Below are 12,951 nucleotides of genomic sequence, written 5' to 3' on the forward strand. Positions count from 1 at the left end.
TCCTTCCCTGGGCGATGTCTCACCAGGATTTTCACCGCCATTCCTCTGTGTTGATGACTTTCGAGTCTATATGTCTCTAACCCAAGTCGTTTCTTTAAAAAGTGTGGACTAGTTTGTCCTGTAGGGACATCAATTTTAATATGTTCAAAACTTAACTCATTAACTCACCACCCCCTCTGCCCAACTACCACCCCATTAATTCTGCTTTAACACCTGTATTTTCATTTTCAGTTTATGGTGTCATCACCCACTCAGTGGCCTAAACCACATCAGAAGCACCCTCAAGTCCTTCCTGCCTCTCACCTCCTTCAGGCCATCACCCAATCCCAGGGTTCTGACTTCAGAAATGACTCTCATCTGGTCTCTCCTCTGCATTTCCATGCCAGGGCTGGCTTTGGTCCCAGGGTTTTCTCACCTGTGTGCCTTCTTCCCCCCCACCCCCCACCCCACCCCATTGTCATCCTCTGAAGTTACTTTCCTAAGAAAGGGGGTAGCCTTTGCTTCAGAGCCTCTGCCCACTAGGGGCTGACATCAGACTCCTCAGTTGTCAGGAGACAGCCCTCCAGGGTCTGAGCCAATTCAGTGTCTCTCCTGCTTTGTCCTGCAGCTCCCAGAAAGCCTTCCTGTCCAGCCAGTGTGGTTCAGCAGTTGGGCATGGACCCAGGAACCAAGAGGTCCCTGGTTTGATTTCTGGTCAGGGCACATGCTTCGTTTGTGGGCTCCATCCCTAGTAGGAGTGTGCAGGAGGCAACCAATCAATATTTCTCTCATCGATGTTTCTTTTCTTTTTCTTTTTTTAAAAATATATTTTATTGATTTTTTTACAGAGAGGAAAGGAGAGAGATAGGGAGCTAGAAACGTCGATGAGAGAGAAACACCGACCAGCTGCCTCTTGTACACCCTCTACAGGGAATGTGCCCACAACCAATGTACATGCCCTTGACCGGAACCAAAACTGGGACCTTTCAGTCCGCAGACCGACACTACCACTGAGCCAAACCGGCTTCGGCTCATCGATGTTTCTATCACTCTCTCCCTTCCTCTCTCTCATTAAAATAAAAATAATAATAATTTTTAAATAAACCTTTTTCCCTCCACACTGAGCTTCTCAAATGCCCCAACTGTCATGGGTCCTCACCCAGTTCCTGGTCTGGAGCGCCTTTTCCTTGCTGCAAGCCTAGCAAATTCTTTTCTGACCCTCTGAAATCTTTCCTGACCTCTCCACCCCCTCCCCCTTGGAAAATACATCTCGTGCTTTAAAATACATCTAGTGCCAGTGATGTGAAAACCTATTTAATTCCGGTGTCTCTCGTTCTGTATCATGTAAGTGGTCAGTGTCTCTCTCGTGTGTGTCTGCCTGGGTGTCATCTCATCTCCCTTGAGGGACTTTTCTTTCCGTTCCTTTAACTAAGTACATTGATCTGCCTGAACTTCAGTTTGCAACTTTTGAAATGTAATACCTATATTCTCTTGTATTTATAGATGACATTTAAGGAAAACTCAAAACCTTTGGTCTAGTTGCTGTCCTTTGAATTGTGTTAGTAATATGGAATTTTGCATAAGGGTATTGAAAAATTAATTAAATTACAAGTTACTTTAAGAGAAAATAAATATAGTTTTAACCTATATACACACGCCATATTGTAACTTACCTATTTATGAATTGTCTCCCCCAGAAACTGTGTGTCTCCCTCAAGGGCAGGAACCAAAGGCGTATTTTTCTTCTTGGTTTCTCTAGAACTTAGCTAAGTGGCTGTCTCATGCTAGGGCTCGATGAATGTTGCACTGTTGTGGATGCAAAACACTGAGATACTTTTCCTGTGTCTGTCAGGACCTTTAGGTGAGAAACCTGGGCTTTGCTCAAGTCTGGGGTCAGGGGAGGGATTCTAAGAAGGGAATACAAAGTAAGATCTTCCGTCATTGAGACTCAGGTTAAATATTAAAAGCAAAACTGTTTTGTCTTCACAGTTAGTTCACCTGTTCTGGCTTGGAGGTAATAGAATTGTTAATAAAATAAGCTCAGATTGTTTCTTGCTTTTCCATTGTTTAAAAAAGAGAGGAAGAAAAAACAAAACAAACAAACATGCTTTGAATAGTTCAGATGCCTGAAGAGCACAGTCAGAACTGCCCTGGTACTTCCCAGGCACAGGATCATCTGGGAAGGGAAGGAAGAGGGGTGGGGCCCGAACTGTCAGCAACAGGGACCTTCACCAGGTCGCAGGTGCCCAAGCCTCTGGTTGCTGGCCTGTGTCATCAGCATTGGCTTCCAGCTCCAAAGTGAGAAAGCGGTGCCCTGCCTCACCTTGGGCCTCCTTTGCCATGCATCGGGGCTCTGATGGCCTTGGAAGGCCCTGCCACCCGGCCTGGCACCCCACATGCCCACAGAGGCTCAGCCCCTGCCTGTACCACTGGGTTTGCAGATGCTGCCCACCCCCCATTTGAAGAGGATAAGAAACCACCAGAGGAAGGTCAACTTCACATAAAGGGCACCATGTTGATTCATATGTCCTTTAGTTGTTTTAAAATAGATTGGTTTTTGTGCCTTATTAAAAAGGAAGAATAAAAATTTCGCCAAAACTGGTTTGGCTCAGCGGATAGAGCGATGGCCTGCAGACTGAAGGGTGCCGGTTTGATTCCGGTCAGGGGCATGTGCCTTGGTTGCAGGCACATCCCCAGTAGAGGGTGTGCAAGAGGCAGCTGATGGATGATTCTCTCTCACCAATCTTTCTAACTCTCTGTCCCTCTCTGTAAAAAATCAATAAAATATATTTTTTTTAAATTTCAACAAGTTGGTCAAATAATGAAAATATAGAATCTAAGACATAGCTATCTAAAATGTGCCTTCTGTATGACCCTCTTTGCATTCAGGGGATGCATTTTTTTTCTTTTTTATATGTATGTATTTTTATTAATTTTTTACATAGAGGAAGGGAGAGGGATAGAGGGCTAGAAACATCGATGAAAAAAAAACATCGACCAGCTGCCTCTTGCACACCCCCCACTGGGGTTGCGCCCGCAACCAATGTACATGCCCTTGACCCGAATCGAACCTGGGACCTTTCAGTCCCCAGAACAATGCTCTATCCACTGAGCCAAACCGGTTTTGGCAGGGGATGCATTTTCTTAGCGATGTGGCATTAAGACATGTAAAGTCACCTCATTCCCACTCCTACCTTTTAGGCCCAAAGGAAGGCCCGTGTCTAAACCTGTTACTTCATGAAGTTTGCCAGTTGGCCAGGCTTATTTTAATCTCTATTTCATTTGTCGATGTGGGTGTGGTTCTGTTTTGATGCCGTCAAAGACAGATTTTATAAGCAGTAAACCTATTTAAATAAGTTTTTAAAATTAATTTTATTGAAAGTACAAATTTCACAACCATAGTATTTTCTTTAGGGACCTGATTTTAAGCTTACAAGTTGTATTCTTTCTATAAGTCTCACATGTTCCACCAAATATTTTTAAGGGACCTTGAAAATGTTTTGGTTAATTTGGAAAACGCTAATTAAATACTCCCGATGGTTTTAAACAATTATGAATTTTACATTTTAGCTTACTTTTAAAGACTTCAGAGGCTCCCCTGAATTCGAAATAGTTTTTATAACTCTAGTACACATGTGTCAAACACAAGGCCCGCGGGCCAAATCCAGCCCGCCAGGCCTTGCAATGTGGCCCGCACCGCGCTGTCATCACTGCACTCCGCTGTCAGTTTATGACATTGTCAGTTTATGACTGTTCAGTAAACCATTCGGCCCGCGATTTAGGCTGGATTTTAGATTTTGGCCCCTTCTCTGATTGAGTTCGACACCCCTACTCTAGTAGATTAAAGTTATAAACAGGAAAGCCAACATTATCTTAGATGTGCCAAAGCAATGCATAAACTTAATAAGTTTTCAAGTTAAAACCACAATTAATTATATATTCCAAATTGGAGTTTCCATGCTATCATTCTAATATACTCTTAAACTTTATAGGCATATAAAATCTCAACATGCACAGATGCCTTCCTAATAAAAACATCAATAATGTGCTTTGGGCTGTCTTTTACTTGGCTGTAGTTAACTCTGAGTTTCGGAGGGGGTAGGTACAGTATGCCCTCCCACTGAAGGAAGGCCGCTCCCGTCTGGCTATTTGAGATCTCTGCTGGCTTCTCCCTGGGTTCATTTCAGGGGCCCGGCTGCAGGTGAAACCTAGATGGCCATTATGGCACAGTTTTTAGATGAGAAGAGGGCAGAGTCTTGCAAGGCACACAGCCGACTTGGCCTGCTTGCTCATTCTGTTTGTGGAAGATGGTAGGGCCTGCCCGGGTTCATCACTGGATTGGATTTTGCATTTATTTAAGTGGATATTCTTTCCATCTAAGCTCTAAAGCAGCAATTTTCAACCAATGTGCTTCAAGACTTTTTAAAACATACAATACCTGACTACTTAGCTAGGAGCTCTGATTTCTGTTTCCTTAGATTGTCAAACAAACAAACAAAAAATGACAGTAGCCAACACAACAATAATTGTCCAGTGTAAATGAATTAAAATTATACCTTTTTATTTGTCAAATTGGCAAAACAATATATTTTTTGGTGCACTGCAGAATTTTAGTAATCAGTTCATGTGTACCATGGGATGAAAAAGGTTGACAATCGCTGCTCTTTAACATGTGAACTTGATGGAATCTGCTCTTCTTTCATATTCTTAGGATGGCACCATTTCCTGGAATATTCCAGGTGGTATGGATCCTTAACATGTCTCTGATTGTATTTTGGCCTTATTCACATTAGTCACATGGCTTTGTCCAACTTGTCATCCTACTTACAAGGTCAACCTACTAACATCCTCTAGGCATATATTGTCATTTTCCTATTATTGTCATGGCACTAGATCTGAATACTTCTTCCTTCCCCCTCTTCTCTAATCCACTGCACAAATTGTTTACCAGTTACTCGAAGCATTGTATACGATGAGAAGGGGCTGCTCTCTTTAGCTGGTCTCATTGGACTCCTGGTCTCCTGGTCTCGGGCAGGAGCTCATTGCTGCTCTGGCACTTCTTATAGTCACCTGTGCAGGCCTCTCCCCGCCATGCACTTCCTAGCTCTACTTCTGCAGAGGAGACGCTGTGGCCGCCTTCCACCGCCATTTCAGTGTGAGCACACACCACGTTGATTTTTATCTATGGCCAGAGAGATAAGAAAACATTTTTCTTTGAAAATTATTTCGGGAGGGGGTTGGTTTGGTGTGAAGCTGTTTGGTTGCTATAGCAGAAGCTCCATTTGCCTTAACCACAGCCCACATATAAGGATGCCTGGGCCAAGAAGTCACCAGGGCTGTGCCTGAAGATCTGCTACTTTGTAAGGTAAGGACTCTGCATGCACTTGGGTCTTTGTGGCTTGGGGTGAAGGAAAAGACTGCAGCAAGGTGAGCTAGTTCTTCCCCATGCCCCTGCCTTCCCCTTCCTGACCGTCTTCCTGCGGGTCACATCTGGGCAACCTGGGGGGGCGGGCGTTTTTCCTGGTGTGCCTGAGCTTAATGTAGGCCAACACTTCCCTCAGTCTCACAGTTTTTTGGTATCAAAGGACATGGGGAGAGGTTATCTTGTTTGTTTTTAGTCTGAATCATAAAAGTAATATAGCTCCTATCAGAGCCTTTTGAAAATACAGAAAAGAATATAACTATAGTAATAATCTCTCACATCCAACTACCTGTTTTGGCATTTTTTCTTTGTCTTTTTTTCTGAGCAGATTTTTTTATCATAGTTGCAATTAAAAAACATAAAGTTTTCTATCCTATTGTTCTCACTTAACTTTAATATCATTGAAAGTGTCTTTAGTCATGAAAAACTTTTGTAAGTATTATTTTTAATGGCCATGTAATAGTCTGAGACCTGGTAAGTGTAATCTACACATACATGCCCACCTTGGGACCTTCGGCTTGTCTGTAGTTGTCTTATTTATGCTTATCTCTGATGCACATAGCTGTGCCTAGACCTGCCATGGCTGCGAGACACCTTATCCTATCCAAGCCTTCAACACGAGGAGAGGCAGAGAGCTGTAGACAAGTGGTTTTTTTTTTCCCCCTCCCCACTTCCCCACCCCCACTCATTATGTTCTATGTTCCAGCAGAAACCGGTTTGGTTCAGTGGTAGAGCGTCGGTCTGCAGACTGAAAGGTCCCAGGTTCGATTCTGGTCAAGGGCATGTACATTGGTTGCGGGCACATCCCCGGCAGGGGTGTGCAAGAGGCAGCTGGTTGATGTTTCTCTCTCATCAACATTTCTAGCTCTCTATCTCTCTCCCTTCCTCTCTGTAAAAAATCAATAAAATATATTAAAAAAAAAGAAAGAACATATATTCTAGCCTGACCGGTTTGGCTCGGTGGATAGAGCATTGGCCTGTGGACTGAAGGGTCCCAGGTTTGATTCCGGTCAAGGGCATGTACCTTGCTTGTGGGCACATCCCTGGTGGGGGGTGTGCAGGAGGCAGCTGGTCAATGTTTCTTTCTCATCAATGTTTCTGACTCACTCTCTCTCTCTCTCCCTTCCTCTCTGTAAAAAGTGAATAAAATATTTTTTTAAAGGAAAAGAACATATATTTCATGTTCCCAGGAATATAGAAGGGCAAACCCACCTGTCTTTTTGTCAGTCCTCTTTGAGGGAAGGACGCAACAAAGTGACCTTGCCTTCCGCTTTGGCCTGTGTTCTAACCTCCCCCCCCCCCGCCCCCCATACAGGTATTGGATAACGGAATTCTGGACCATGTTCAAAATGGATGCCACCTTGACAAACACCATGGAGGAGTTTCAGGAGCTGGTGAAGGCTAGTGGGGAGGAGTTACACTGCCGCCTGATCGACACAACTCAAATGTGAGTGCCAGGGTGTAGAGGCATCTCTGCTCCGCTGGCCCGGACACCCACCTGGTGTGGCTGTGGCTGTGGCTCTCCCGCTGGGAGAGGCCCCTCAGACAGGCAGGTTCAAACCACCTCACCAAGTGCAAAGCTTGACATTTGACAAGCAAGCAGAGATGCCCTGGTGGTAAAGCTGTGGGTGACTAATACTCACGAGCAGAAACCATGTAAGGCCCAGTCAGAAAGAAATCGGGTAGCAAGACAGTGACTAAAACGTGCCCAGGTTGTGAGAAACTGAAAGCACAGTGTCTACACGCACGCAGGACCACGGGGCGGCAGCTAATGCCTGGAGGCCCCTGAACTTGAAAACGGGGAAGGATGGCTGACGGTGTATTGAACAGAGGGCGTCTGGCCTGTGGAGTCTGTGAAAGACACGTGGACTTCGGGACCTGGAGAGATCGCAGGGATATTTCCCATTACTTCCTGGATTTCTTATTTATGAGGTCAACCCACTCTGGAAATACAGGGCAGGGTAGGCTGCACACATTGCATACTAAAATTTTCACAGGGTGGCCACTTTATTTCCCAATAGTGCAGATCCTTAGAATATAGAATTCTGGAACTGAAAGGAATTCTAGAGATGGTTTCATCCAACATCCCAGGAAACAGACTCAGCAAGGTTGTCTGGCTCATCTGGGGTCACAGAATGCTAAGCTCATGGCCGGACACAAGCTCAGTGCACTGGGTCATAGCCGTGCAGAAAGGTAAATGTCACATGTCATAGTCCCCAATACATCAGTTTGTCACTTTGGACTCTCTGGACCTCTACTTAGAATAATACAACTCAAAAGATACAAGAGGCCGAAACCGGTTTGGCTCAGTGGATAGAGCGTCAGCCTGCGGACTGGAAGGTCCCAGGTTCGATTCCGGTCAAGGGCACGTACCTTGGTTGCGGGCACATCCCCAGAAGGGGGTGTGCAAGAGGCAGCTGATCGATGATTCTCTCTCATGGATGTTTCTAGCTCTCTATCCCTCTCTCTTCCTCTCTGTGAAAAATCAATAAAATATATTTTTAAAAAATACAAGAGATTTTCAAGTAACAATTCCCTCATTTTAAAGATGCAGAACCTAGGCCCCAGGGCACTTCTCAAACCTTAATCTCCTTGTCCCAATGCACTGCCGGTGTGACTTTCCTCTACCAGTATCTCTCAGGCTGTGCTTTAGGAATTAGTCAGCGAGGTATAGCCTCACCAGATACATTTGAGAAAGAGTGAGTTAAACTTGCAAAATTTGCAGTGCCTCTCAGAGGCTGTAAATGCTCATTGGACAACAGGCTGCAGACTTTGTAGCATCTCCCAAACTCATTTGGCCACCGAGCCCTCTGTAGAGAGAGACGGGGTTCTCAGGAATACCAGTTTGGGAAACACACATCTGCAACCTGCTACCTCACAAACGGCTTTTCCCCTTTGCTTCCTTAGTGTAGGAAACAAGCTGAATCAGACACACACGAGTTAGTTACAAGAAAATAGCGGGGAGGAGGGAAGAGCGCTAGCTCTCTTGGGGACTCAGCTAGGAAGTGGAGGGAAATGCCAGCAGTCATTCAGTGTTCCTCCCCATGACCCCTGTAGCATGACCCCTCGCCATGGTTCTCTGTGCCCTTCCACCATCTTGAGATTTCCAACCAGTTAGAGTCCCTATGACCCTTATGAGAACGATGGGCACTGAGGAGGCATGGAGAGAGCAGACGTGCCGGAACTGAAGACCAGGAAACTGGGGCAGTGCCTGAGCCCCGTTTCCCACGGCCTTAAGCCCCTGTTCCCCAGTCCCCATGTGCATTGTAAAGGTTCACAGGAAGCCAGCCAGGCTTCCTAGTTGCTGCCATAGAAGAAGTTGATTTGGGAAAACTGTTGATGCAGAGTTTTGGCCAAGGAAAGTGAGCTAATGGTTCTTTGTATAAGCTCGTGCAAAACTGGACTGACTTGTATTCAAAGGCAATTTTGATGTATTCTTTTCCCCCCTTCTCTCTTTCACGTTTACTCACAAAAGCAACGCCCGTGACTGGTCCAGGAAACTTACTCAAAGGATAAAATCGAACACCAGCAAGAAACGGAAAGTCTCCCTGCTCTTTGACCACCTGGAACCGGAAGAGCTGTCGGAGCACCTCACCTACCTGGAGTTCAAGTCCTTCCGGAGGATCTCCGTAAGTTCCCAAGGGGCAGGAGAAAGCTTCCCTGGGACAGCTGGGCATTTCTGCAGAGAAACAGCAGCCCCTTCACCTCCTAACCCCCCGAGGCCCTCTGCTGGTGGACCTTCCCATTAGACTTTGTACCGTCCAAAGAACCAGTGCCCTAAATTCCTGGGCGGTCCCTCCCCCTCCATCCTACATGCCCACCCCTCCCCCCCAAGTGACAGTACAGTGGGCATACATCTATAGTGTGTATACACACACACACACACACACACACACATACACACACACACACACACACACACACACACTTTTTAACCCTGTGTATCATTAGGTTGCCAGAAATTTTATCGTCTCATTTTCCTCCCTCCAAAATGGAGCTATCCTCTAAGACTTTGAGTTCATTCTAGGGTAGGTCTGAATGGCTGTGGAACATGCCAAAATAAAGTAGATGCTACTGGTCCAGCCCAGAATATACCTAAGCCCATGAAGTGGCGCTGACATGGCCCAGCCATTGCTGATGATTCTAGAGATACACTTTGCTGACCCAAACTTGCTCCTTACATCTCCATACAGAATGCCAAAGCACACTGGTGCCACACGAGATAGCCTGACTGCACGCAGGTGCCACCGACCCTCACTGACCAATATGCTTTCCTGGGGAACGGCACCTTTAACCTGCCCTACCCCAAAATGATCTCTAGCTTTGCTCTAAATTAGTCCACCTCAGTCTCTTGTTGCTGGATTTGTTTCATAGAGTGACAGGGTGACCAGGGTTTCCCAGGTGAGGGGATGGAGGCCTGGAGATTAAGAGCTGGGGCTGGAATTACATGCCTGTCTGTCACTCAGCACCAACTTACTGAGTCTGGTATTATTTGTTGTTGGTTTTTTTGTGTGTTTATTTATTAATCTTCACCTGAGGATATTTTTCCTATTGATTTTTATAGAGGAGGAGGGGAAGGGAGACAGAGAGAAACATCCATGTGAAAGAGACACATCGATTGGTTGCTCCTGCATGTGCCCCAGTCGGGACCAGAGATAGAGCCTGCAACTGAGGTACACGCCCTTGGCTGGAATCGAACCTAGGACCCTTCAGTCCATGGGCCGACGCTCTAACCACACTAGCCAACCCCGCTAGGTAGAGCCTGGTTCTACTTGAAAGGAGTCCGGCAGCCAGGTGACAGAGGTTATTTCATCTTTCTCCCATCATGTTGACATCTGCCTTTACACAGCTGTCTGCCAGCCAGGAACCTCCCAGCTCCCTTTTGGAAATAGTCTTCCAGCGTGAAGACTCTGAACTGGCCCCGGACCCCTCATGGCACCCCTGACAGAACCAGGGGACTTGCTGGAGGCCCCAGCTGGGGAGTTTCCATTTGGCAGTGCCTTCCCATCACAGGAGGGACACTGAAAGGAGCCATTCTCAGACTGAAAATTGCGCTGCTCCGGGCCCAGCTGGCAGGGAGCCCCGTGCTCCCCGGGTGCAGCAGAGCTGTTTGCAGAGGAGCACAGCATTTGGAAGCCTCCTGGCTGTTGAATGGTGCAGCCCCAGAGAAGACGGCTGCCTGGAGACTTTGTTCTTCATGCACAGCTCTAAGCAGTTTCCCAGCCAGCAGTCTCCTCTCCGACATGGACCAGAAGGAGATGGCTTCCTGCTGTGAACTGATGGCATTTGCTATTTCCTGTTTATTGTAATACTTGGGGTGAGAGGAGCGAGATTACTGGGATAATTCTTTTAAAAAACAAGTAAATTTGGTGTTATTTATAGTGGGAGGAATATATAAATGAATTCACTGGAATGAGTCACGGGAATTTTCTGTTAGAACCAGGAAGATTTTTGCTTCGTGTGTGTCTCCTAAGGAGTAGTTTTGGTCCTACTCAGAGTTTTCGCCCTGAGTCATCACAGCACCGTGAAATAGGCTCTGCTCATTTGCATTTATTTTATTTAGGTTGTTTCTCATCAGTGTACCCCTAGTCAGGCCGGACTAAAGTTACTACATACTGAAGTAACCCCCTGCTCCTCCCTCACAATCCCGTGGCTCGACAAAGCAAAAGTGTATCTTTCACTCACACGACATATGTAACATGGGTCTTGCAGGGACCCATATGCGGAAGGCTTCATCTTACACAGCTTCTGCAGCTGTGGACCGGCAGCATGGCGGATGGTTCAGTGGCTCTTACACCTTTCCCTCAAAAGTCCCATCACTTCCACTCCCATGCTGCTGGCCCAGCTCTGAATACATGGTGAGCAGTGCCAAACGTCCAGAGGAGCACTGGAGCAGGCAGGCAGGCGCCGCCTCCCTTTGGTTATCCTGTGAGGCAGGATTGTTTGGGGTGAGGCCACGATAGCTCCAGTCGCCGCTTCTACAGCTGTCTCTGGCACCTGTTTCACATGTGTTGTTTGTCAACCACAGTCAGTGCTGTTGTCCAGTTGGGAAACTCTGGTCATGGAATTGGCTAACCAGGTTTCATATACCCAACTCACTTGGCCTCTGTTCAAGTTCAAATTTTCCATTCAGGCAGGTTTGTTTTAGCATGAAGGTAATAATTATCCCATTAGCACCACCTCACATTGATGTAGCACTTGGAAAAGTTAAAGTGGTTTCATACCTTATCATGTTTAATCTTCATAACAATTTCATGTGCTAGATAGAGCAGATGTTATCATCCCATCAAGGTAATAAAACAGCTGGCGGAAAGGGAGGGAGAAAGGAGAGAGGAGGGAGATGGAGAACAGGGGGGAGAAAGTCTTGTGAATTCCTTTTTTCCCTTAACCTCGGCAGCAGACGTGAGATTAGTCCTGAAATTTTTCTTCTATTCTTTAGAATTTAGAGGTACCAATGTCAACCCAAAATACCAATGTCAACCCAAAATACAGTATTTGAATTACTCGTGTGTTGGATGAATTAGCACACATCCATGTATGCCTAATGACTTTTGGTGTAGAGACCATGCTGTGGGTAGATTTCCTTCCCACCATTTTGGTCAGCCAAGTAGAGGACATACAGGAGAGGTGGGCTCCTCGGTCCCACAGCAGGTCCGAGCCATCAACTGATGCCCCTCCGATGCCTCAGAACACCAGAGCGGCAGTCTGATGGGGTCCTTTTCCCGCAGTTCTCCGACTATCAGAACTACGTGGTGAACAGCTGTGTGAAGGAGAACCCCACCATGGAGCGGTCCATAGCGCTGTGCAACGGCATCTCCCAGTGGGTGCAGCTGATGGTGCTCAGCCGGCCCACCCCGCAGCTCCGGGCGGAAGTCTTCATCAAGTTCATCCAGGTGGCTCAGGTGAGTGGCGGAGCCAGTGTGGCCTGGGCTGAGGTGAATTTCCCCTCCTCCCACAGCCAAGTGTTCCCCTCCGGAGCCACAGTGGGTCAGTGTCCTTGAACTGTCCTGAGGTCTAGATATGGCACCTTTCCTGGTTCCCACACAAGGGCACTATGAAGAGGACCATCTCGGGGCTCGGGGTTCCGTTTTAGATCTGTTTAGATATCTAACATTTCTTAGAAGGTGCTTACCTGCCTACATGGTCTTCTCAAATGGGGCCCCCATGACAAAGGAAAGGGCAAGTCCAAGTTTTCCTGGGGCTGGAGTTGTCTTAGGTCTCCAAGCCCACAGTTAAATGTCTGAGCTGAGTTTGAGAGGCAGCATATTAAGAATTTGATAAGAGGAAATGGTACACTAAGTCCTCACTTAATGTCATCAATAGGTACCATGATGTATAATGAAACCAGTTTTAATTAATATAAATTTATTTAGTGCGCTAATTGACATGGCATTTCATCAACATAATAATGAAGTGATGTTGACTGAAATTCAAGGACCTGGAGTTCTATGAACACATATTTGAAATTCCTCAGAGATTCTAGGTTCTTTGTCCCAATTATTGACCAATATAGCTACTGGCACTTGTTCCTAAAAAATAAAACAGTGCAG

At 46.3% G+C, this 12,951-nt stretch overlaps 1 protein-coding gene across 1 annotated transcript in view; it reads left to right on the forward strand.

Annotated features, from left to right (window-relative positions):
- Positions 1-12,951, forward strand: part of RASGRP1 (RAS guanyl releasing protein 1) — a 75,429-nt gene that overhangs the window by 42,285 nt on the left and 20,193 nt on the right. The window contains exons 4-7 of the mRNA XM_084891246.1: positions 5,282-5,344; positions 6,717-6,848; positions 8,877-9,030; positions 12,130-12,303. Of these exons, the coding sequence (XP_084747372.1) occupies positions 5,282-5,344; positions 6,717-6,848; positions 8,877-9,030; positions 12,130-12,303 (523 nt within the window). The remainder of the gene's footprint in view (positions 1-5,281; positions 5,345-6,716; positions 6,849-8,876; positions 9,031-12,129; positions 12,304-12,951) is intronic.

Source organism: Pipistrellus hanaki, assembly GCF_964339955.1.
Source record: "Pipistrellus hanaki genome assembly, chromosome: 1".
Taxonomy (NCBI): domain Eukaryota; kingdom Metazoa; phylum Chordata; class Mammalia; order Chiroptera; family Vespertilionidae; genus Pipistrellus; species Pipistrellus hanaki.